The sequence below is a fragment of the Neodiprion lecontei genome, chromosome 2, assembly GCF_021901455.1.
Source record: "Neodiprion lecontei isolate iyNeoLeco1 chromosome 2, iyNeoLeco1.1, whole genome shotgun sequence".
Classification (NCBI taxonomy): Eukaryota; Metazoa; Arthropoda; class Insecta; order Hymenoptera; family Diprionidae; genus Neodiprion; species Neodiprion lecontei.
This window is the reverse complement of record NC_060261.1, coordinates 26,888,303-26,913,843: the sequence shown is the minus strand read 5'-3', so window position 1 is coordinate 26,913,843 and position 25,541 is coordinate 26,888,303. Positions and strand designations below refer to the sequence as shown.

Here is a 25,541-nt window from a genome sequence, read left to right as displayed (position 1 = left end):
TGAGTAGGGAAGTCGAAAAATAAGCCGACGGTTCTTAGTCCAGATTACGAGGGTTCGTAATATTCTTTTCGTGATGCCTGAGATTGGCCTCAACCCCGAACCAGGAACTAACAGACTTCGACAGCGGTACTCGAATATCGGTGAAATTCCAGTTTGATAGCTAAACGATCTAAATTTCAAATCTGCTAATGTGTATTTTTGACCCACTCACTCTTATCGACGTACTTTGAATTTCAAATATCCACCGGTGAGCGGACCAATCAGCTGGCAAGGTTCAAGCCGAGCTTGGGATGTTCCTGTTTGTTGTCATTTGTTTCGTTCAACTCACATCCTCGTTTTATTTATGGTGCTTTCAGTTCTAGAATTGATTTTGTGATTTATTCCCGAGGCTTGGGTAAAGCGGTGCAGAGGTACGCCGCCATGCCATGCCTCTGCCAGTACCCACTTTGCATTTTCAATTTCGATACTGTCTGTTTATGGGTATTTAATTTTTCTTTTATTCCCTTCTTTTTTACATTTATACGCGCTGTGCCCGCCCGACCGCCATCAGCATTGCCTTTATTTTTGTATGTTCGATTGTGTTTTATTTTTATTTTTATTTTTTTTTTATCTCGTCTACTTCCGCAACGTCATGCTTCGCGATTACGATTTCATACCCATTAACGAAATTCCCTCGCCCTCCCTTCAACTCCACATTCGCTACCTCGCGTTAATTCACGTTTTCACGTTTCCGTAACCCAAAACACTCCCGCGTCAGCTTTTGCTCGGTGAAAGTGAATTAACAAACTTCACGGGCTGGAATTTTTTTTCTCTCGCTTTTTTTTTTTTTTTTTTTATCTACTCGAACAAGCACAAGCTAATCTTTCCCCAATTAGTGACGCGATGACTCCGTTGAGTAACTGATCAGTGGGAACGACTTCCCCCAAGTGCCTTCTAATTCCTGATTTTTTGAACATACGACCCGGTGCTCTTCCCAGAGATGTCGATCAATTTTGCAACAAATACGTCAAGACAAATGGTAACAGTCGGATAAAACTCAGAATCTCTTGTTTTTCCCAAGTATTTTTTTTTTTCTTGCCTATCGCTTAAACCAAATGAAAAACCAAATCAAAACATGCGTCATAAGATAATATTCGGGTGACGGATAACTTCTTGGTGAAAAATAAAAAAAATATTACCTTTCAATTTCGATCCTGTCGCTACAGTTATCAACCGTATTGAAATTCCACACTCAGTTCCACTCGACCCGACGCCATATCTTTTGCCAATTTCAGCATGTTCGTTTTACATGCCTGTAGCTGGTGGTTAGCCACCTGGAAACCGGGTCATCTATGAACCCTATCAATTACGCGGTGATTTCGACCAATAAATATGCGCAATGCCGAACCTTTCCTTGTCCAGATCAGCGCAGATAAATTTCGAGTATTTAGTGTCCGAAACGCGATACGATTCGTACAAACCCAGCGCTGCCCGTACGTTTGTTTGCTTGTTTGTTCGTTCGTCCATCCATATTCTGGGGGTTTGGGAGGAGGGGATGAGCATTACGTTGATTCAGAGCTTCTCGAGGGCTGCAGAGGAGCTGCCCTGGTCTGAAGGGGACACTTACTTGTTTAGAATATTATTGGCATACATCTGCATACATCTCGCGCAGGTCTTCCCAAGCCGACAGTACTTTCGCCCAGCATTTGGTAGGTGGGCGTTTATAACCCGGCAAACTGGCGTCCCCCGTTCCCAAGACTCACCCCCATTCGCAACGCCTGACGCCCGAGATTTGACGCTTGATTGACGAGAGCTTGCCAACTTCTGACGGGAATCATAATCAACCCGCGAATAGACGAGATCAGTCTCGCAGACTCCCGATTGGCTGCAAATTGTAACTAATGGCACAGATATCGCCGCGATACGACGGCTGTCTCACCGCGAATCAGAGGCATCCCGATCATCTGTCGGATCCTTCGCTCGCCGCGATGAACAACTGACCCGTTTGGGGCCCTGCGTGAAGACACTCGGTGAAAAACGTCGAGGATAAAAATTCACGGATTATTGTGCAGATTCCGCGACCACGCGAGATCTCCGCTGCAAAATGCATATTCAAATTGAATTACTCGCGCTACCGGACACGTTGATTTGAAATCATTCGCTTAAGCCAAAGCCATGCAATGCCACGCAGCGTTCTGACGCTCGAGCACCGTTCGTTGGGCTAATGGAAATGCTCGGCGTGAACTCGTTTAAAACACAACTGTTTTGCATACGTATCCCACTCAAACTCGCAGCCGCTCCAAAGACTCATTGTCAGCCTCCGAGCTCCCTCGATCATAGCTCTCTACCCTGGATAGTCGTAAAAACATCGGCCGTTAACAGCGAACCTGAATAATTTATCGCGAGGCGTTGAATAGTGAAGAAAAATTTGGAACGAAGGATCGGTATTTTCGTCAGAGCAGAAACAGGGAACGTACCTTCGCTCCGTAAAAAACTGAGTGATTCCAAGCATTCCTCACTGCTAAGCTGTAAGAATAAACGAGTAGTTTATCGGTAATTTGCTTCATCTAGTCTAAATTCGAATTTTTTAGAGCAACTGCAGGAATGTTTTCCGAAGCTTATCTCTGTCGGTGCTTCTTCTCAAATTGACATGACGAATATGCGCGGCAGTAACCAAAAAAAGCTCAACTTTTCAAAACCTGATCTTTTCCTTGCGAGTACTCGTTCGGTAATCTTTTTTTAGATCACTTGACGGTCACGAAAAGCATTAAATTCCGTCGTGTTGAAGGTGCGCGTTAATAGTAGCCGATACTAAGCACTTGCCGGCAAAATTAGCTCCGCTAGTGGCACTCGAGCCGTCATTGATCACTGTTGTCACATTATGTAGAGATGGGTAAATGGATAAACGGATCGATTTTTCGTCCACATGGGGTGAAAGCGCGGATGGAAGTCCAGGAAGGGAAGGTGAGGGTGGCCAGGTTTATCGCAAACAATTATACGGGTCTTATTCACGTCAGAGCGGCTAAACCCATCGGGCGACGAACCGCACTCGTTGCTGCCTGCAAATATTAATTCAATTTAAAAGCGCTCTCGCCGCGACCCACATATCCTTGCCGTGTAATTACAACTATACATGAGTGTTTTCAAAGGCACCCTGCGAACCGACCAGCCAGCCAACTCGCCTGGTTCACCGCATTCGAGCAATGCGGTAACGCTGACTTAGCCAAGCTGCTTTGCCAACAAGTCCAGAAATAATTATACGAAAACAAAGTGAGCATTATGTATTTTTTATTTATATCCAGCAACTGCACTGATCAGATTTTTATTCGGCTTATGGATGCACAATGGTGTTTGTTGACATTTCGTTCCGGTATTTCGGTTTCTGTTTCCACGGCAAAACTGAAAACAATGTACAGTGCCATCACTTCAAAACGCGAATCCTTCGGTGACTGTTATTCCGATGATATTGTATAATTTTTATACTCATTGACGAAGCTTTTAGGGAATAGATTTCTTATCTCGGTTTCTATTATTCATATGTCGACGAAATCGTCCCATTATGGTTTCTATTATTGGCATGCAGCCAATCCAAGGTTTCCAAGGATTACAAAGAACAAGAAAATTATAAAAACACGTTATAATCCTGTAACCGAAGCTTAGCCAATACCATTGAGTATAAATAATGCTAGAATTGCATTTACTCATGCAGACTGTCACTACATCATAAAAATTAACAATTTTTCACAGTCAGTCACAATTTTCCGAAATTCTGAAGAAACTGCGGATCTTTGTTTAGGCAATAACAAAACGGGATGAATTTCCGAACGAGGTATCGAAAGCATGCGCGAAGAAGAAAGCGATGACAAAGGACCTCTTGATCCTCCACAGTGCATAAAAAAAAAAATTCTTTTCTCCGTAAAATTCGGGTGACCCTCTTGAATGTTCCGGAATTGTGGCTTCTTTTAATTAGCGAATATCCATTGGCGATTCTTTCGTTTGACGTGGACGGGCAGCACAGGTCATATTGAGTGAAGGAATATGTGCAAGAGGACACAAGTCGAGGCTTTGTCTCGTCCGCTCCTGTACGTAGGACGCTTCGCTCTCGTGCAAATTTCAGTTTTCATTTTATTTGCTCCACCTTTTTTCCTTTATACTTTTATTGCTTCGGTTTTTGATCTTCGTTATTGTTCGTTTGTATTTTTTCACTGCCACCAGGCATTCCCACGCACCTCCAACTCTCTATGGCTATCCTGCACCTGAACAGAAAACAAACGGGCAAACGAATAAACGAACGGTTCCACTGTACAGTTGCAATTATTTTCTCTCCCGCTGTCCACATTGTTTGTCACGTATCGAAGCCGGTTTCGATTCTCTATCCTCACGCCCGCGAATCGAGAGGATCGCTTTGTTCGCATTCTCTCACCTTTCTCCAAAGTACATTTTTATTGGCAAATGAATATAAACTGTTAGCTGGCGATGTCGAAATGAGCAGTGTTGTAGATTAGATTTGACGAATAGCGTAAATTACATAACTTTGTTCGATGAAAACTAAATTTCGAGCATATAGTTTGTCAAAATTGATTTATTGAGTCCCTGAACAAATTTGTTGAGTTGACCGAACAGGGTACTTTTACGAACACCAACAATGTGACTTAATAAATTGCAGGTAGTATTCGTAGATAAAAACGCAGTTATCTATGATATTGTTTAATTAACGGGTTATGAGAAAATACTTAGCTATTTTTCTTGTATTCTGTTCATTTATCAAAGTAAACTTATACCAGTCTCTTGAAACTTTCCTTCAGTTCACTCTTGACGTCGATAATTAAGTTTTAACATTATTTGAAAATAAATTGCGGAATTTAAGAAACGGAAGAAAAAAATCTATTTTTTCCTTTCAATTCCTTTCACTTGTTCACTATAACTTGAAAAATTACTGAACGTGAATAATTTGCAATAAGACGAGACGTGTTTAGCTAAGTTTGGAAGCGAGGTGTATCGTTTTTCACCCCATCCTACGGCGCATTGGCAGCCTTCCATACTTTCTTCTATTACTTGTTTCTCACGCTCAGTCATACCAGAAACCAAACCGGACACATCGAAACTTCCAAATTCAATTAAATACAATCAAGAGAGACAGCTGACGGTTGACGGAATAGAAACTGTGGAGAAAAATGGCACAGAAAAAAGTGAAAAGAAATCACAGATAATAAAAACTAAATCCTAAATTGTGATACGGTATTTGATCCGTTTATTTTTAATTTTGTCATAAATTATTCTAATGGGTGTATATATATATCTATATGCTTATATTACCGGATCCCGCAGGTGCGCTTAACGTGTCATTACAAATAAACATAGGCGCTATAAATTTATGGACAAATCGTGCGATTAAGCCAATAATCTAAAATACCTATCGGCCCGATACGTTCTCCCTGCTTTGTCCTAAGCACTCGGAGAAAATTTCTTTCTTTTAAAAAAAAATCAATTCGTAGACGTATTTCTAGAGCTTTTTTTTTTCTTTTTTTTTATGCGGGAATCTAATATTTTGTTGCCAATAGCATAATTTCATCGTATCAAATATACTTGTAAATACGAAATGTCCATTTTAATTTTATAAATTTAAGATGCTAATACTTTTTCATGGTATTGTCAAAATATTGAAGCACTCCCTGGTAGATTCGACTAAATTGCTTCTAATAATTCAGTAAGTCCATCTGGCCGATCAAGATTAGTCAAATTTACAAAATCGTTAGAACCACTAATTGATTACCGCAATTAAATAATTTTACTCACCTAATAACATATACATCGTGAACCTAGAAAATTTTATGTTAAAGTGGTAAAATATTCTCTGTAAAAAACTTTAGAACTATGCAGTGTCCACCCTTCTCCTAGACATGACTAAAATATCGTTGTTTTGTATATGCAAAATAGTTTGATTAAAATTTGTGGTTACTCCAGCACAAGATTTTTGTGGGTTGTACATTAACCTCAAAATTTATTCAGGGTGAAAAAATTTTGATTGTCAAAACTAAACATTTTTCTGGGTTCGCCAAGGCAATTTTCCGAGAGTACCTAATCCCTTCGTTTCAACCTCACGCAGATATTGCTCTAATTTTCATTCCGGATGAAATTACGCTTCATATATACAAATTTTCCCACCACCTGCAACGCAGCGCGCAGAGCACAAGATTATTTTTTATTTCTCTAAAAAACAAAAAAAAAAACAAAAAAAGAAGGAAACCAAACTATCGAAGAAAATATCCCTGATCCTAACTTGCAACGGACTGCATTATATCCATAGATTATATCCAATCCACGTTCATTTTATTGTCATATATTCATTTTCTTCGTCACGTGTCAGGGACGTGATCGTCATATTTAATATAGATCATTTCCGCCGTTATACCGTGCTATTGTGTTGATATTATCATTATTATTATTTATTACCTTATTGTTATCATTATTGTCGACATTATTCTCATTGTTATTCGTATGAAAATACAGTAGCGCTGAAAACTATTTTGACAACATAAAATTTCTCTTAAAATAAAACACTATCGGACAGTGACTTGAGTATAGTGAAGAGCAGTATAACTGCGATTATTTCAACGTGTCAGGTTTCGACTTGTTTGTTTACACTTTGCGCTGCCGGAAGAATGTAACTTTCAGCGAGCTCAAGAGTATTTTGATACGCAGTTAGCTCCGTGAATTCGTGGACGTTAGTTGCTTCTTAGTTCTGATTTCTACGGATATTTACTTACAGCGATTATTTCAATGTGCCGAAATGTAAAGAATATTCCAGTGACTTCAGAAAAGCCGTGATAAATGCACCAAAGCAAGGACTGAAACAGACCGAAGTTGCTCGTATTTTTAAAGTGTCTCGTCAACTCTTTAGTGCACGGAATAAATTGTATAATAAACAAAAGACTGTCGAAAATAAGCCTCGCAGTGGACGTCCAAAAAAAAATAAAAACGTCTCCTAAATTCGCAAGTCGGCTGTAATGATACAATGAGTTTAAAATTTTTTGGAGTGACGAGAGCAAATTTAATTTAATGTCATCCTGATGGTATCAAGTATGTTCGACGTCCTGTAAATAAAAAATATTACCATCGGTACCAAATTCCCACGGTCAGATATGGAGGTGGCGGTGTGATGGTTTGGGGACGTTTTTCACACTCTGGAGTTGGACAGTTTGTTCGAATCGAAGTAAATATGGATCGGTTCGTTTACGAAAAAGTATTGAAGACTCAAATGCTACCATACGCTAAACACCACACGCCAGCTGGACGGTATTTTCAACAAGATAACGATCCCAAACACAAGTCCAAGTACGTTAGTGATTTTTTAAAACGCGAAAAAGTCAAGGTTTTAGAGTGGTCAAGTCAAAGTCCAGATTTGAATTCTATATAACATCTGTAGTAACAGTTGGATCGCAGAATAAGAATAAAAAATTAATCGAACAAAGACGCTTTTTATGAAGTTCTCAAAAGTGAGTGGGGTAAAATTCCGATGGATCGATTCCAAAAGTTAATCGACTCAGTGAGGCTGTCATAAAATCCAAAGGATATCCTACTAAATATTTATTTTCTTATTACGGTAGATAATAATTATGTGTTAAAAAATACGTTTTTTTCAACAATGTCAAAATACTTTTGCTCCACCATTTTCCTCATTAAAAAAAAATTCACACTCTATTACGTTGCGAACAAGGGCTATACTTGGTCACTGTTCTGTAGAACATTGAATATCAATCAATAAAATAAATGATTGATTTTTATGTTTCATATTTGTTTTTAATTAATCCAATGAATATGTTTTTCAAAATACTTTTGAACGCTACTTTACCTTCGATATAATTCTGTTTTGCGCATGCGGATAATGGCAATGAAATGAATGTTAAGAGGAGGGAAATTATTTTTGTTCGCAGATCCACCGGAAATTTTGAGAAGACCGCGATCGCAGCATGTCAAGGCTGGTGGAATAGCGTCGTTTTACTGTGACGCCCGTGGGGATCCCCAGCCCCAGATACAGTGGCGAAAAAATACCAAGAAATTAACAAGTGAGTAAATATTCAAACAATTTTTTCCCTTCTGCCTTCTCTCTCCTTCACTCTATTTTTCAATCTTTCCAAAAGAAAAGCTGAGGAACAAAAAAAAATTTATAATGTCGAATGATTTTGATTTCTGACTTTTTTTTTTAAATTTATTAACAAACAAAAGCAATTCTGTTTATTATTTTCAAAGCATGTTATTATAATTGGAACAAGCACTTGAGCCCGGTGGTGAACGCTTAATATACACAACTGAATAATTTTCAGGATTTAGTGAAATTACTGCAAAGCTAGGGCGAAATGAACAGTTCCATGCTAGTTCAAACACCTCCGTTTCATACAGTTTTCCATTACCTCACCACTATTGCTGGTATTCATGTCATTTCAAAGACAAGGTTTTATTTTTTTTTTTTTTTTTCATTTTTCGCTAGTTTCGTTTTTTATATTGTAATAATCTACGATAGCCATTTTACAAGCTCTAAATGCTTCTATACTTTGTCTATCAAAAATTATTCAAGGTCTATGTGGTTTTGACCTGTACGGCATGACCAAAACATCTCGAAATTCTCCCGTTGTTGATAATTGCGCACCGTCTTCATCGCACCTAGTTTTTATAAGCAGACAAACACTAGTGGATTGAAATTATGCTCCATATCGGGTAAACACACAAACAAAGAGCGTCGTAGAAGTAATTGAGGTAACGGACCAGAGAGGGGTACGGAATTGAGGCTGGAGAACTGGATGTTATTGAAATCTCGCAAGCTTTTCTCAATTGTAATCAAGTAATGTATTACATTCTTCCTTATTTTGCGGGTAATTGACTTCCTGCAATTAACACGTTGCTTCATGTCCCGTGAACCTGGCAACTACTTCTTTGAATCCTTGGTTCTGACTCAATTTCTTTTTCAGCATCCCAGCCTCGTTACTTGGTGCAATCCTACCCCGGTGGTGCTTTTTTGAGGATCGAACCTGTGCGCGATGTTCGAGACGATGCTACCTACGAATGTGTTGCTGAAAATGGCGTCGGCGATGCCGTTTCGGCTGATGCCAAGCTCACCGTCCACGAACGTGAGTCCTTTTTACATCTGTTTTGATTTGCTTTTCATTATTTGTTACGATACGTCGGTGGTGTGGAAATCGTTTCAATATTTGGCATGTTATAAGTGGGAATACAGGCACCAAGCACCAAGTCTATAGGATTGGACTGACAATGACGTTGCACCATGTGTGCCTGGTGATTAAGTAGCCAGGCCAGTTGAACTACTTATCAACTTATGCACTCCTTTACAACCATGAAGCAATTTCTTGAAAAATTACATTCTCAATATTACGGACACAAAACAACTCAAACTACGCGGGTCATCCAATTACGATCGATTGAGAAACTAAATCGAGAACAAACATTTGTATTTTATTGCTCGTAAGTTTTCACACTACCCTATTGATCATCGACCAAATTCCGGACACACCCAAAATACTTGTACGTAGCATCTCATTCTATCTTCGTCTTACGAGTCGTCTCTATACATGTTACGTCCACCATATGTGACCACCAGTTCAGCCAGCGTGGATTTAATCCTCTAAAACCGGAATCGTTTGCAGTTTGTTCTTATTCAAAATGCAGTCTGTTGTGACGTTCAAATACATAACGAATTCATTGTTCCCAGCTGCTGCAGAAATTTATTTCAGTTTTACACAATTGAAAATACAAACCGATCAAATTCCTTTAGTGAATGATTATTTGAAAGCTTTAATAAGTTCATTGAAATGGTCATTTACTGATTGGTGCATTCAGCCTGTTCTCTATGACAGGGTATAATACCGATGAAAATATAATTCGCGTTTTCTGACGATATTGAACAGTGAAAAGTGAACGCAACTTTGTTACATTAAACGATGCGAATGTTCACGGTAAACGATGGATCATCACCGAAGCTATTTACAAATCTACACACACTATCAGTGACTATATTGACATTCCAGAAATATGCAATTCGTTCGTACTGACACAAAATACAACGATACGAAATAACCCAATCATTTGATTCGGTATAACCGTTGATTGTTCTCAATGCCACTGTTTGTACTTGATATGATACAGAAAAAACCGTATTGTGACTCGTCCAATCAGCAGCATGAAATAGTACATTTTACAACACCCGTTTAGAAATAAGCTGTTTTTCCGCACTGCGCGGAAAGAAAGCACTTGCGTACGATCCACAGGCTTCGTAAATCGAACTTTCCAGGTAGTGGTTGCAAAAAAAAAAAAATCATCGAACTGTAATAAGTATATCTTTCTCTGTAAGTGTGAATATACTCGACGTATATAATGTACTATGTTGTTTTGGAGAACCTTCAAATTCAACTCACTCTATTGCTATTTCTGATTTCTAGTTAATTCATCTCGTTAATATTGCGTTTGAAACAAACGTGCAAAATCAACCCCAGCCGCATTATTTTAAAGCATGGCTAGCAAACCGCCACGAGAATAATATGGAGGGTGTACTTTTACTTACGATTAAACTTTTCAGTCCTGACAAAGGCTTAAATAGGTAGAAACGGAAGCGAATGGAGTGTTTTGGGGGGTTGGTAAGATATCAGGTAGGCACTAGTTAGGGTTGTTTTGGGTTTACGAGGCGAGCAACTTGCCAAAACTCAAATCGTAAAACTACACCTGACAACGCCCGTTCTTCCGCCCCTCCTCAACTAGCCCCGAGAGTATTTCCATCTGCAAGAATTCCAGTCCTTGCATCCACGGTTTTCGAAGTGGGAAGGAGACGGCGGCGGTTTCCGGTTGTCAACCATCCTGAAATTTTATCTCTCTGTCCGTGCGCGTGTGTATATGTCAATAAAAAAAACAGGGCGCGTACGTGATCCAGGGACGGTGTTATCCCCTCCCCTCCCCCCCCTCCCTTTCCCTCCGCTTACACGGATCGTGATAGCGGACTTCTACCGAGTTTCAATTTATTTGTTGCGCAAACTTGATTCGCCCAGCCGTAGAATCCCATCGGGCGGGCGTAATATCATGCACAACGGCCGTGATTTGCTGGAAAAATAATTGTTAATATTTAACTCGACGATTCGCTGCAAGTGAGCAAAACTCTTTCAGAATAAACGTAAATGATCAAACTAAATTGAATATACGCGTTTCGAATAAAATTATCAAGCGAATAACTCGTTGCATTGGTTTTTGCTTTCTCGCTCATGTACGTGAATATATTTTTGGTAATTTGAAAAACTCTCCGTTTCTTGCTACGTTTCACCTCAGAACCTTTTATGCAATATACATATTCGTGCCGCGTTTAATTGAATTTAATAACCTCTTCTGCCGAAGATAAGCACAGACTATGTTTCTTTTTGTTTTTTTGTGGAATTTAAAATGCCCAATCATTCAATTCAGTTCGTCAGTCCAACTCCATCGATAATGTAAAAATAAACACTGATACACCGTCGAGGATAAACTGAACCGTGCGCAATATCTACTTTTCCTCGTTGATTCAAACAAATTGTTTGTCGTTGACGAGTCTTGAGCTCGACGAGTACTCCTGCCGTTGCTCACGTTGCTGGCAAGTGGGCGTGCGATGCAAAATTAATTATTTACTTCCTGGCATTGTGCAGAGAAAACCCTTTGCAAAGCGAAACGCAGTAGTGGTGTTTCTTGAAATCCGATTCTCAATAAGAAACCGACAGACAAAACTTCTCTCAAAGTAGGATCAGATCTACCCTGATTCGGACTACAGTCAACAGATATCTTAATTATTTGACGCCGTGATTAAAGGGGCCAAATCTTATCGCCAGACAAAGAAATTATCTTCAAAGAGCATGGCAAGGTGATCAGTGAAACTTGTGTAATTTCTACATTTTGAATGGTCGTAAAATTTTGAAAATTCTCAGATTCTGGATAGGTTGAATACTTTATCACAATCAATGGCAAATCTGTTGAAATAATAGGAAAAATAAACTGCGATTGAACAACTTGAGAAGTTACGTCAACCGGAGACGCTAAATGGCATCAAATTTTACACTTTTTGTTACGCAACTATGAAACTGACCTGTGTCTTTTTTATTAATTATTTTCACCACTCAATTAATTTTTCTCATTAGTCATCCGCAGCGCAGTTGACGATGATAAAGGATATGTTCTAACGCCTGAAATTTCAATGGTTTAGAGTGAGCGTATTTTTTACCCAAAATAAACAGACTAGCAACAAGATGATTTTGGAATTGTGCAACAAACATGACGCGTTGCGATCATTTAACCACCTCTGTCTCTCTCATTCTGTTCGGGGGGCCTTTTTTCCGTCAAGTTAATCACTCCTCCTTGGATTCATCAAGAATCAGAATAGTGTACGGAATTATACGTACGCACGTGACATTTTGCCTCCGATATCTTGGAGCTTAGAGCTTTCAATTTAATTTGTGTAAGGCGTCAAGTGGTCTCTTGGTATTTCGCTGCTCTCCAGTATCCGTGTTTGTGGAAAAAGAACCGTCCAACCGTTCTGAAATCAGCAATGACACTCGGACTCACGCAACAACATCACTCAAGTTTTTGGCAAATGACACTGAGGACTCTCAATGAAATCGCAACTAAGAGTCCTAAAGATTTCCTCCGAACGACTGCAAATTTAATCAAGATAATTATTCGTACGTTTCTCGGCAGGAAATGGAGCACGCGTATCAGGAACGTAGCCTATAGGGGATAAAGTTGAATAAATATTATATTTTCGTAAAAGGGTTGTTTTCGATATTGTACAATTTCAATTTTTTTTTTTTTTTTTTTTTTCGTCGACCCCCGCTACTCCGAGACCCCACGTCCATTAAATTTTCCAATATTTTGTGAACGCGATGAAAGCGACTGATTGGAGTTTCTGCGTACAACTCCTCTCTCTTCCGTTCATCCCATGCGATAACGCACCGTTCTCCATTCGCGCTTGTCCCATTCGGACCATTAAGCGACCAAAACGTAAATTGAAATTCATACACACTGTCCCGAGTTCTCTCTCTCTCTCTCTCTCTCTCTCTTTCTCTCTTTTATCTATATACGCACACACCTGTACACCTTTACATACGGTGTATATATGTTGCGGCCACTGGGAAGGTCCTGCCACTTTCCGATCACCGCACAGACGGTACGAAGTGAATCCAGCTTGCTCGTTTGCTATAATTTCGATTAATTAAAACCGCAAATTTTCAGGAAATCATAATAATTTTACAAATGAGTCAACGTTCGAGGCGTATCTTTCATACGCGTACGTATCTATTTTCTATTTTCTCGCTTGTTTTCTTCCGGTGTCCAGTTTTCTACTCAAACTGAAGCCCGATTTACTGCGAACATTCGGAAATCTAGTGTCTATGCTCCGCTTAAGATTCACTTGTCAATAGTTCGACCAAAAGAGCTAGCAATAGAAAGTACAGACCAAACAGTTATGAAGGAAATAAATCCCATTAATCGAATGGCTGCATAGCTCTAGATATCGCAAAAAAATCTTAACCACCAAGAGGCGCAATGGGTATGGGATAACCAGGGATGAAGTCGCATTTTGACAATTTTCAAAATGAAGACATATCTTTTTTTTTATAATCATTCCGCAAATACTGTCTTTTTCTACACCGTCTGAGCTTTCGATTGAAAAACACCGTTTAATCGATCACTTTAATCGTAAGATATAAATGATTGAAGACACAGGGGTGTGACTAATAAGAATAGTAATCGCCACTTGATGTACAATTTGTTGGACCAAGTGTTCGTGTATATGTATTTTATCAAATAATTTAGCGACCAGATCGTGAAGAGAGAACTAAATTTGTAAGGTTTTGATAATCAATAAGAAAAATACACGAGATAGTTTGAGACAGTGTCAAGAAAAACCGATTTTTCATTTATTTAGCTGATTATTAACGAGTCATACCATAAAGTTTGTAATATAACATAAACTGAATCGTTCCTACTCGTCGCAATCTAACAAACTTGGCTTGATAGTTCTAAATATGAAATATAAATAGACAGCAGAGAGTGTATAAATAAAACTATAATTAAATTTTAACAAAAAACGACAAGTATTGTAAATAGAGAGAAATATGAAGCAATAAAACAATAACAATTAAAATATATATGAGAGACTAGAGCGTTTTAATGACGTCGTGTATTGAATGGACATCGATAATTGATATTATTATTTGCTAGTTAGAGTGTTCAAAATGATTTTTCCGTTCTTTTTCCTTTTTTTTTCTCACGTTGAGCGTCGAATTAAACGGGCTGTTGATTAATTTTGTGAGATTAAACTTTTGGAATTTATAGTTTCGCACAGATATAAATTAGACCGTTCTCCTTCAAATGTAATCCTACTGCTTCACTTATCCGCTGAGACCTTATATTCTCACTATTTATTTTGAACAGGATACATCGTCACAAATCGTACCTAGCCTTGCTGCCTGTAATGATCGTTGAGCAATTCAATGTCTCACTGCTGTTTACAATCGTAAACTAAAACAGATATGTTAGAAAATTGAATGACGTTCAACATCAAGCCTTGAGCGATTTAAGACGGGCGCTGATATTTCCTCAACTTAGGGATCATAAGATACATGCTTCCTCCATTACTCCAGAGAAATTGAGAAAACGGAATGAAAAATTGTCCATTCAGTGTGAAATTCCTTGTATCAAAATTGTAGAGCTAATAAAAGAATAACGTTGCAATTACTCGTTTTTCAATCTCACCTTTGTACTTGACGGCAAGCTTCGAAAGCAAGTTATCTTTTCCAAACTTTAAACCGTGACAGATGAAGTCAAGATACACTATTTAAGAAGAAAAGATCAACGTTTCTCAACAAAAGACAAAAGGTTTAACACCCTCAAAAGTACGGCATCCTCTTTTCTACTAACTACTTCACTTTCCCCAACGAAAAATATAAAATATTTCTCGCAATAAACGGTTGTTACAACCTCCCTGCTGATTGCCAGTTCCTTCTTAAGTCGAAATTAGTCGAAATAATTACACCCCGGGTTATTACTGTTCTGCGGAACGATCACTCCAAGTTATGAATACATTCAATGGTTGGGTAAAGTGAACAATATTTTTAGGGAACCACGAAAAGCCACGCGGTATAAAAAAGCTCTTTTACAAGATACAAGATACTCTTCAGTTTTTTTTTTTTTTTTGACCTAAGAAATGGACCGTATGTTCGTTAGAAGGAAAAAATTTTACTCTCATTCTTTTACACGGTGAAATTTTGTAATTCAGAAAGTCTCTTGCTTTCAAATACAGCATAAAACCAGTAAAATTTGTGAAACTGTTCATTTGTTACTGTTATTTAAAATTATCTGTGTCAAATTTCAACACGCGTATGTATGCAACGGACTTACGCAAAACCTTCGGAACGAGATACGTTCAGTATGAGCATCACATAACTACATCTCAGAGTAAGTGCTCTGTTAATGAGACCCCATAAAAAAGGTACTTGCTATCAGCAATTCCCAGGGTTCCTGTTTTGTTTTAATAACCTTTTCACCCTCTCCCTTTCTGTCTTTTTCTCTTTCTTTGAATATCCAAAAGCGCTTGTGTACACAGCGTAAAACTTGAGGCGCGATAACGGTTCGGTGACAAAACTTAACAGGGCTGATATACATTTTAATTAGAAACAATTCAGCGAACAGCGAAGTGTTTGCCCAGGGAAGTAACTGGGGAGATTAGGGAAAAGGAGGGACGAAAAGCGTTTTTAGGTTGGTGAAAACGTCCCACCATTTAGCTGTCAAAGGAGCAGCAAGTTCAGGCAGTAGCGGAAAATTGCTAGTCGACTTCCTCAATCGACATTTAAAGTAGAAAAACATTTTCGAACGTTGCTGACTAGCTTGCGAGTGTAAAAAAACAAAAATTTTGCAATACATTTCAAGAGCACTCATCAACGACTTTACGTTAGAAAGATTTTTAAAAGACGAGGGTCGAGTTCTCCGCTTTGATGATTCCTTACCCAGATTACCTCCGTCTGTATCTGCTGAACCGGTAGAAAGGCTCTGGCAAATATTTGAATCCTTTCCATTATTACCACCAATTAAATTTATAACCATCAAAAGCGCCCCGAGTCGCCAAATTATTTCCCTCCTCCTCTTCACCTCCGCTTGATACTTTGCGAGTAACGAGGTATAATCACTCGAACTGAAAATATTCCATTATACTTTGCTCTCTCTGCTCGTACTCAGCGCTGTTGGTAAAAGGACTACTTATACCTTCTCACTAACGACTTCTCATCCTCGTTTAAGTTGAAGAGAAAAAAAAAAAAAAAACAACCGTGATGAAAAATAACTAATGCGAAAAGACAGTTCAAAAAAGAATCGACGAATCCTTGGAATTGATGTTGCAGAAACGTTAAATCACAAATAACTGACAATATCAATTGTTCTTATTGACTATTGACTGTTGTTGACTGTTGTGTGGAAGATTTGGAGATGTCCACACTCGAAATTCTCCTGACTAATCCTACAATTGAAAGTACGAAGAATATCAATTTTGTTTTAATCTGAAAAAATATGGAATTGCCCCTAAACTCATCGTTTTTATATTTGGCTATATTAAACTTACAATACCGATGACGTTATCCTTGCGGATAAGTTGGTCTGCAGTTTTAGAATCTATAGTTCATCTTTGATCGCTAGAAGCGCATCACCTATACCCTGTCTCATACAATATACCCTGTCAAAAATAAATAAAATGAAATGATAAAAACCTCGTCGGAGATTCAACGTTCGCAATGAATAAATAAAAAACGAAAAAAAATTGTTCCACTTCTCTTTTTGTACTCGTGCTCCAACTCCACACTCGAAATTATCAGAAGTCACCGGCGCTGGAGAAATATCGCAAGAATTTCGACTTACAAGAGTATCAGACATCGATATCACAGATTCTGTTGAAACTTCTCAGGCTCGTTTCGTCGGCCCAATTAACAAGTGATCAGGTTGTCGAAAATTGGCAGTTTATACTTCACTATGGCTCTGAAGTTATATTATATCCGTTGACATTTGAATCTATGAAATCCCGTTATCGGAACTCCAACAGAAGTGAACGAAAGTGAATATTTAAGGCGAAATACACAACAGGTTTCGGTTGTTACGGCATTGCATTCATCAAACTGCTTATGTACCTAATCAGTTTCAATCGGAGCGAAGAAAGGCCAAATTACTTTATTAGCATGGAATTACGCGTCAGAAGCTCCATATTTTGGCCCAAAGAAAGACCCCTAGAGGTTTGAGCAGAATCCGTGATCCGCAGGTCTGATATTCCCCATTTTGCTCAATATCTTACGACAATCTCTTTTCGCCGATTCATTTCTCATCTCCTGCATTCTTCACTTTACACTTGGAACTTCTTCGTTAAAGCAAATTCATTATTTGAATTGGCCAAATTTGTAGCTTAGATCAACTGCATTTCTCACTGTCTTCCTACATCAACGACGTTTATTCCATTATTCCGATTCCCCACTTTTCTTTTTAGAGAATAACTCTCACAGTTTTGAAAAAAACAGACAAGGAGCCGCTTTGAGCTTAAATTTTTTTGTCATTATACGTTTAGGGAAAAGCATCTGCGATGCGAAAAAAGGTGTTTTGTAAGCAAGTATAATTGAGTATAATAAAAATCAATCAGCATTGAGATATTGACGTTAGCTAATTTTGAATCTATACCTTCTGTTTCTTAATGAATATTTGTCTTTTCATTTGTTCAAATCACAGATCATTTCGCGGTTCGATAACCTCCAACGAAAGCTGACGATAGAGTGTATATTTTCCACCCAGTTCCAATCTTCGATCGGTTATACGTTCCGCAATTTGCAATAAAATAATTCTTAGTTTACTTTCAATAAATCTGTGGAATAAAATGAAAGGCGATAGAAAATTTATGTAAATTTGCCGCGCTTTTGAGAATATACTCAATATCCCAATTCTGTATATCGTTTATACATACTTATATTCCAGACGCTTCGAATTTCTCTGAGAACCGTGCAGTTCGTCGCTATTCGTCGTTTTTATAAGAGATCGTTGAAAATGGACGGATAAACGGATCGACGGGTATTTGCTTATGGGGTCTGAAACGTGCGCGTTATAACGCCGGAAGATCGCTGGTTTATCGTTGAGAGATCCTCTCTGAGTACCGGGTACTTGGAGGGCGATATAGAGTAAGCCTCGAAGAGGAGAAGGGTGCGGCGCAAAGTTAAATTACTAAAATAGTTGTCGCGCTCTCGCGTTCTTATCGCGTATATACATAGTGGAAAAAAAGTTGGCGGGGTGAAAATTCACGGCTAATTTATGTGCCAATTAATTACTAATTAAAGCACTGCTTTTTTGGGCCAAATTAAATTCACCCTTCCGCCTCCCCCTACTTCTTCTTTCGAGCCGCGACTTTGCAAACGCTACAGACGTCCGCCCCGCAGTGCCTTGCGGCGCCAACTTTTACCCTCTCTCTCTCTCTCTCTCTCTCCCTGTCTCGCGAACTCGGCGTTCTTTTTTCTTCAGATTAGCTTTTAATCAGAGTTCACGACAGATATTTTTATCTTGTTTTCATTCCTTCGCGCTTCTCTCTGCACCTGCACTTTGGCACGCCGAGCACACTGCACAATATTGCAGAGCGCGATTTTTCACTCTTCGCGAAGAAACTCCCGATCGAAAACTTCGAGCAGGAAAATTCCTGTCGACTTGGTATTTTTCTTACGGGATTAGAAACAAAAATTCTTCAAAGTTTTTTTTTACAAAGCGAGCGACAATGATCGTCAAGAATATGGTCACTGACCGCGTATACACATAATTTTTATTTTATTGGTAGTGCTCATTCGCCAATATTTCGATATTACCAAAATAAGAGTAAAACATCATCTAAACATTAGTCAAGTAGATTGAATCAAGCGCGAAGTGTGATGTACCCAAGAAAGATTTTTGCAGTCGATTCACAAATTCAGTATTAAATACCGAATTATAGTCTATAGGCGTCTAAACTATATTTTTTTAATGTGTAAATTAACCATCTTATTTTGCATAATGTTCGATGACCTCTTCAACTTCTGAAATTGGATTTATATAATCACTCATTAGCGAGTAATTTTTTTGTACGTTCGAGTCTCCACTCCACAACTTTCCGTCGTTAAAGATGGTGGGAGTGGAGCTTTCCGAGATGTGCAAGTCGATATACATATATATATATATATCTCTTATATCACTTAAATGCACAATATTATTGATTTTAAAATTAAAACTATAGATTTTCAATGAAATGTTAATTAATAAATTTCATTAATCAACGATATGAGTCAGTTTTGTAGCATTTATAAATTAATAACATCATTCTTTCAAACGGTTCGATGTTTGAGGCCTGATAACTCCGAAACGACTTATCTTACGCAAATCTTTATTCTGACCTTTTTTGTAGAGCGTAAAATTTCCTACAAGAATGTGTTTTGTTTATATCTTTACACCGATTCGTTTTCGAGCAATAAAATTCTATATTTAAAAAAAATTTTTTCCCATGTTATTTAAATGGGAAATAGAAAAGTGAGAATCGCCACCTCTAAATATCAATATTAAGAGCTCATATTTTACCGAGGTCATTTTTGAAGGACACTCGGAAGATTTTTCAATGTTCTTCGGAAAAAAAAAATAGTCGGTTTTTTTTGAAACACTCTAATATATAATAATATTATTATATATGTATATTCAATTATAATAATAAAAAATAGAGGTTGAAAGTAGACACGTCGCGTGATCAACGGGCCAGAATAAACGTGTTGATGTATACTTCAACGTACTTGGTTCCAGGATATTACAGTGCCATGATTCTGGAATGATAACAAAAAGTCGCGTAAGGAAGACAAACTGGTAAACTGAGACGTTGAGAAGCGGAGAAATTATATGGGACGGTGAGACTTCTGTCACGCTCTGTGAAAGCAGGCGCACTCGATGGTCTCGGGGAAATGGGACAAATTGAACCTTTTCAGGTTATTGGGGATAATGCTGGCATTTAACAAAAGGCTATTTGGTCCTCTGGAAGCGGTTGAGAAAGGGTGGAAGAAAGGGGGCAGGTTGAAACCGGGAGCAAGGGCGGCTGGTTACACCCCCAGGTTTTTGGGTTTGTCAGAGGTGGTGGGAAGCCTATACAGAGAAGTCAATGGAACCGCCATCCGCGATCCACGAGACCCTATAGAGTCGCTTTATGATTTCATGCTCCATTTCGGCTGTTTTGTCGGCGTTTTCGTATTCTATTCTCAAATTTCGACACCCCTGCCCTTTCGAACGACTACGGCAAACGAGATCGGAAACGGCGGGAAATCATGTCGCACGGTGACTTCTCGCGCACTTGACGAATCCCGATGTAAATATGACACCAACGACAAACGCATCGGCCAAGATCGATACGTTCCCCCCCGCTTTTTACGAGAGCCGATGAGCACAAAAAATATGTATCTGCCCTGGTTTGCGAGATAAACGGATTTGCAAGAGCCAGTAAAAATGACGTTTATATTCAGAGAGACGTTCAAATAAACACGTACCCAGTTATAACGCCAGGGTAAGACACGCCACATTTAGCATTTGAAATAAAGCTAGCCCGCTACTATTATATGCTGTGAATCATTGAAACTAAATCTTCGTCCAGTTACATCTCAAAATTGTTAGGAAAAATTTCTATTTTCAAATTCTATTTTGTGGGTGAGCTTTCGTTTTTTCCATTCGGTGACGTGTCTTATTTGCAACGTGACATTCTGTGAACGGATTATGTTACACATAAACCAGCTGCTCTCCAAGTGGCGTGCAATTTGTTTTGCAAACGTGATCAACTACCTGCATTGTAATTCTACATTAAAGTGAGCATACATGATACAGCAGTCTGCTTGTTCCATTGTTAAAAATTCAGAAGCGCGTACCTCCAAGATATTCGCCACCACGTCACAACTTCGGTGCTTTTCACAAAATTTGTTCCTCCTCATCCAAAGTAAAAAAAAATTGGCCAGATTTGCATAACTTATGCCACTTCGTTAGCCAATTTCCGCGAATTTTGAACCCACGTTTCCCACATTTTTTTTCCGCGCTTTTCCATTGTAAGGGTAATATCCAAAAAACAAGAAAGAGTCTGCAATTGACGTTCCTCGCAGATATTCTGCAGCGTTTAATCATGGATAGTTTCGAGAGCAAAACACATGTCCAGATATGAAATATCCAAGAACCGTGAGCGTCGATATGCCGGATGTATAAAATGGGTTCACCATCTGTCTCCGGTAATTTGCGCCGTACAAACAAGACGCGACGTCATCTTGTGCAGGAGGAGCGCTGCTACAGGGATCAAAATTAGTATCGGATTGTAATTGGATCTGGCAACTTTCTACGGGCGTCGCCTTAAGGGAGCTTTCCAGTGTGACAGCCCGAAAAATCGCTGTTTTTCGCGATTTTTGTTCGTAAAGAAAAAATAATCTAATTGGTCTGGTTTTTTTTTTGTATATTAATTGGGTATTGAAGAATACAAAACAATTTTTTAAAGATCGATTCATTTATTAATTAATATCTATAAAAATGATGAAACAATTGTTGCAGAAAATGCACTTGGATGTGGTGTCCACGTTGGGGGTCACAATTTTGATCTGAAACAAAAAACACAAAAAGATTATTGATCGGTATATAATTGGCTTTCGTGCTATGGAGGCTTTTTTATTTTTTTTTTTTTTGCAAAAATGGCGCCGGTTTGAACAAAAAGTATCGATTTTAGCATTTTTTTTGGCAGTTTTTTTTACAAAAAAATAGGAAGATGTCAAAAAAAAAAAAAAGCTTCCATAGCACGATAAACAATGACGTTAAGAATATTGTGTAAAAAATTCAACTCGATAGCTTTAAAACTCTGCCCTCCAAGTTGGACACCGTTTTGAAAAATGCTGTTTCGAGAAAAACGCGTTCAAAGTTTCAAGTGAGGAAATTTTAGGTAAATCGTTTACTTACGGTCAATCAGCGATGCCAGGTCCATACAATATCCCTTCTGCTTCTTCGAAAAGATCGTGCTCAATGGATTGTTCAGTCCGACGAGCTGTCCTCGCCTTTTTGCTCTCCAGGGACGCCCGTCGGTTTGCTTGGGTGATGCGCGCATTCTTGTACTTAGCGGCGAAATCTGCGGCGCTCGGCCCTATCGTGCATCCCGTCGTCTCCAAAATTTTTAAAATTGGGTCGTAACCTTCATTGAAGGTGCACACAGCACACTGCGTAGCGATTTCTACTATCTGCTTGCCGCAGAACACGTGCTTTGGGGCTAGTTGCCACACAGTGATTGATTGATTTTCAAGAATTTAGCACGCCATCCGCTTTTTTTTTGAAAATTGAGTGCGACAAAAAAATAAGTCGCGCGACTAATTTACGACTAATTAACGGCAAATTATGCAATAGTCCGAATTCACATTTTCGACAGTTGGCGAGCCAAGTTCATGTACGTGCAGGTAGGGACGAGACAATAGAAATAACGGTCGCACGGGCAGCTGTAGCGCTCCGTTGCCTTCTCCCAAGAAATGCTGTACAGTAACCGAAATAATCTAAATTTCGGCATGAAAATTTCAGGGAATATTCGGAAGAGTGTATACTATTCGATAAAGCAAAAAAAAAAAAATCGATTTTTTGAAAATTTCACACTAGAAAGCTCCCTTAAGCCCCTCAATAAAAATCTTCGAGTCAACTAGGGAGGCCCGCAGTCGACCCTTTCACCGTCAAGGAGCGGGGACGGCCGGGGATACTCAGCAGATTCGACCGACCCTCCGTGAACGAGAACAAGAAGGAGGAGGAAGAGCAGGAGGATGGAAGGGAAGAAGAAGCGGCGCTTTCCGGTGTGTTCATGTGCCCGGTCGTCGCCATCTCGCCCGGCAAGCTCCCCTCTCGATAACACGTAACTTTAAAGCATCTGTTAAGTGCTAAGTTGCCGGGTATATCTCCCACGTATCATCTTAATACCCACCATCTTAATTCTAAGACACCGCCCCGCTGGGAGACCAGGTATCTCCTGGCCCGCAGGCCAGAGAGGCGGTCGGTTTCTGGATGTAGGGCTGTAGCACACGCCGTAAACACGGATGGATCAGGATCTGCTTACATTACCCTTCTCGTGTAACGAGGCCATGAAACGTTAAGCGGCTCTGTATTCCGGCTATTATTTTTTTGAAACGCGCTGTTTATGGTCTTTCTCTAATTGGAGTGCTCACCTGTTAGTTTCTTCCACCCGCAGCTTGGGAAAGAGTGGCTCGAGGGGATGAATAGTTGAAGAAAGTGGAGAGGGATTACAGCAGCGGGAAACTTGCGGGACAAGTTTGACAATGAGACGGTTACATCCGGCAGCTCAGACCGACTAACCGACCTCTAATGTACTACCTCACAGAGGAGAAGAATGAGAATGCGGAAGAAATAAGGAAGAAGTGAATTGAAAGACAGCAAGGAGAGAGAGAGAGAGAGAAAAAACCGGTCATTAGAATCCCCCGGAGGCTGCTCTTACCCATCCCTATGGACATCGCAGCACTTTAATCTCCCGGTCTGAACACTCAACAACTTAACCTTGCGTTAAGGGCACGGAACGGGAGACATATCTAATTTCTTAAGGGTTGAATCTTCTCCGCTCACTCTCCTCTCTTCGAGGATCTCCAGCAGGAGGATCGGAATCTCCCGCGTCAGCGGGGTTCAGACAAACTGCAGCGATATTAGACGTACCGAAAAGGGATGAAAAATAACGAGAGCCAACTCCAAACCATTTTTCAATCGTTAATAGGTATCGCGGTGCACGAAGCTCAATACGAACTTCTAATCGTTCCTTTGCCATGACCGTGAACCGCTTGCAATACGTACGAATTCTGCAGTATGGATAAGTTAGAAATGATTGGCCACATCGAAACGAAGGTGAGATAGTCAGCTGGACCGTGCCTGCAAAACGTTGGGAGTGTGGGTAAAAATTTAGAATCAACACGGTTCAGACTAACCGGTACGTCCAACGAGTGGTTAAAACTCTATATTGTCAAAACCTCGAATGGTCATAGCTACAACCGGTGAAAATTCCAAATGATTGACAGTCTGAATAGTCAAAAAACCTCGAATGCTCTACACTTCGAATTTTTAGATATTGAAACTCCGAACGTTACCAACCTTCACATATGCTGCGAAAGCTTCACGGCATGTGTAAACATCACTATCATCCAGAGCTTCGACCATTTGAAGTTACGATAGTTCGATGTAACCGTGAATCTGAGCTTCAAGAATTCTGAATTTCGACCCGTATCCGTATCTTTATTTCAGAGAAAAAGTGGAGAATGTGGCGTCACTATATCTGATGATGGCTGTCCATACTTTAGCCGAATCGTCACTTGATAAGCATTGCGTTATTGGCGATACGTGACCATTTCGTCCTTCCTTCAAAAAATTCCCTAACCACCCGCGGCTGAAAACATGTTGCATCCCCTGATGTGTAGCTGCTACCAGTTTCCCCTTTCCGCGCATGTATAATGTGTATACGGTAAAGGCTTTCGCTACCCTGTTCTCAGCCGCTCTGCAGCCACTCCTGCACGTTTAATTTCAAGGAAAACTGAATTTTCCACATGATTGGTCGTCGCTCTCTGTACGCGAAGCAACCACTTTGCCATCCCGACTCCGCCCATCGCGTCGTATACCAAACCCACGAATACACGCGTGGTCCTCGTGCCAACATGCCCAAGGGGATTAAGAAATGGAATGGGTGGAGAAAAATTCAACTGTAAGTGGAGTAGAAAATTTATGTTTAGCTCCTAGCTCAATATTTTTTTCATTAATTGTAGAGAAATCTTGAAATCTGACAGCGTCGTACATTTAGAACGTACAGCTTGGAACACAGTAACGTACGGTGCATAATTCCTAGATGCACCATCTGGTGAGAATAGGAATTTCGACATTGCAATGTCAACCTGATGCATTGGGATGCATTTGGCTCAGAATGCAGTTGAATTTTTTCACCACAAACGATGGTCGCCAGCCTCCTGGCACGCTTCTGGATAAGGTCTAGGCATGAATCTCTGCAAAATAAGACTCTCAGGTGTTGCAGAAAGATAGGAAGATAAACGCTGCAGAGCTAACGAACACCTTGGCGCAAAACTTTGACTTCTAGTAACGTAACGTCGATCCTAAGGCTAGTGTCAACCTCAGCAATCTACCATACCTGAGCCAGGCTCACCTGCTCTCAGACCTCTGCTACACACATTACTTTATCTTAAAACGTTCCTAACATTTACTGAAATCATAACACGTTTTCCTTGTATGCGTGTGCGTGTGTGTGTTCATGTGTCGTACACGTACGCAAGCTTGACGCAGGTCATAACTGAACATGACGTGAACAGTGTCTTTGTTACGATCCGTCGTCATGCCGGTACTCAGCAATGATATTGACGTTAGACATGCCCTTTGCTTTAGGCAGCAGGTATGAACGCCTGTTGGGTTCTCTGTGTACTGTAATGTGAAGCTATGCTTGAGACACAATGTTATGTGATGTTGCACAA

At 39.6% G+C, this 25,541-nt stretch overlaps 1 protein-coding gene across 12 annotated transcripts in view; it reads left to right on the top strand.

Annotated features, from left to right (window-relative positions):
- LOC107226430 (tyrosine-protein phosphatase Lar) overlaps nucleotides 1-25,541 on the top strand; it is a 472,005-nt gene that overhangs the window by 345,796 nt on the left and 100,668 nt on the right. For all 12 annotated transcript variants that reach the window (XM_046732656.1, XM_046732655.1, XM_046732661.1 and 9 more), the window contains 2 exons: nucleotides 7,914-8,045; nucleotides 8,946-9,104. In XM_046732656.1, coding sequence (XP_046588612.1) covers nucleotides 7,914-8,045; nucleotides 8,946-9,104 — 291 coding nt within the window. The remainder of the gene's footprint in view (nucleotides 1-7,913; nucleotides 8,046-8,945; nucleotides 9,105-25,541) is intronic.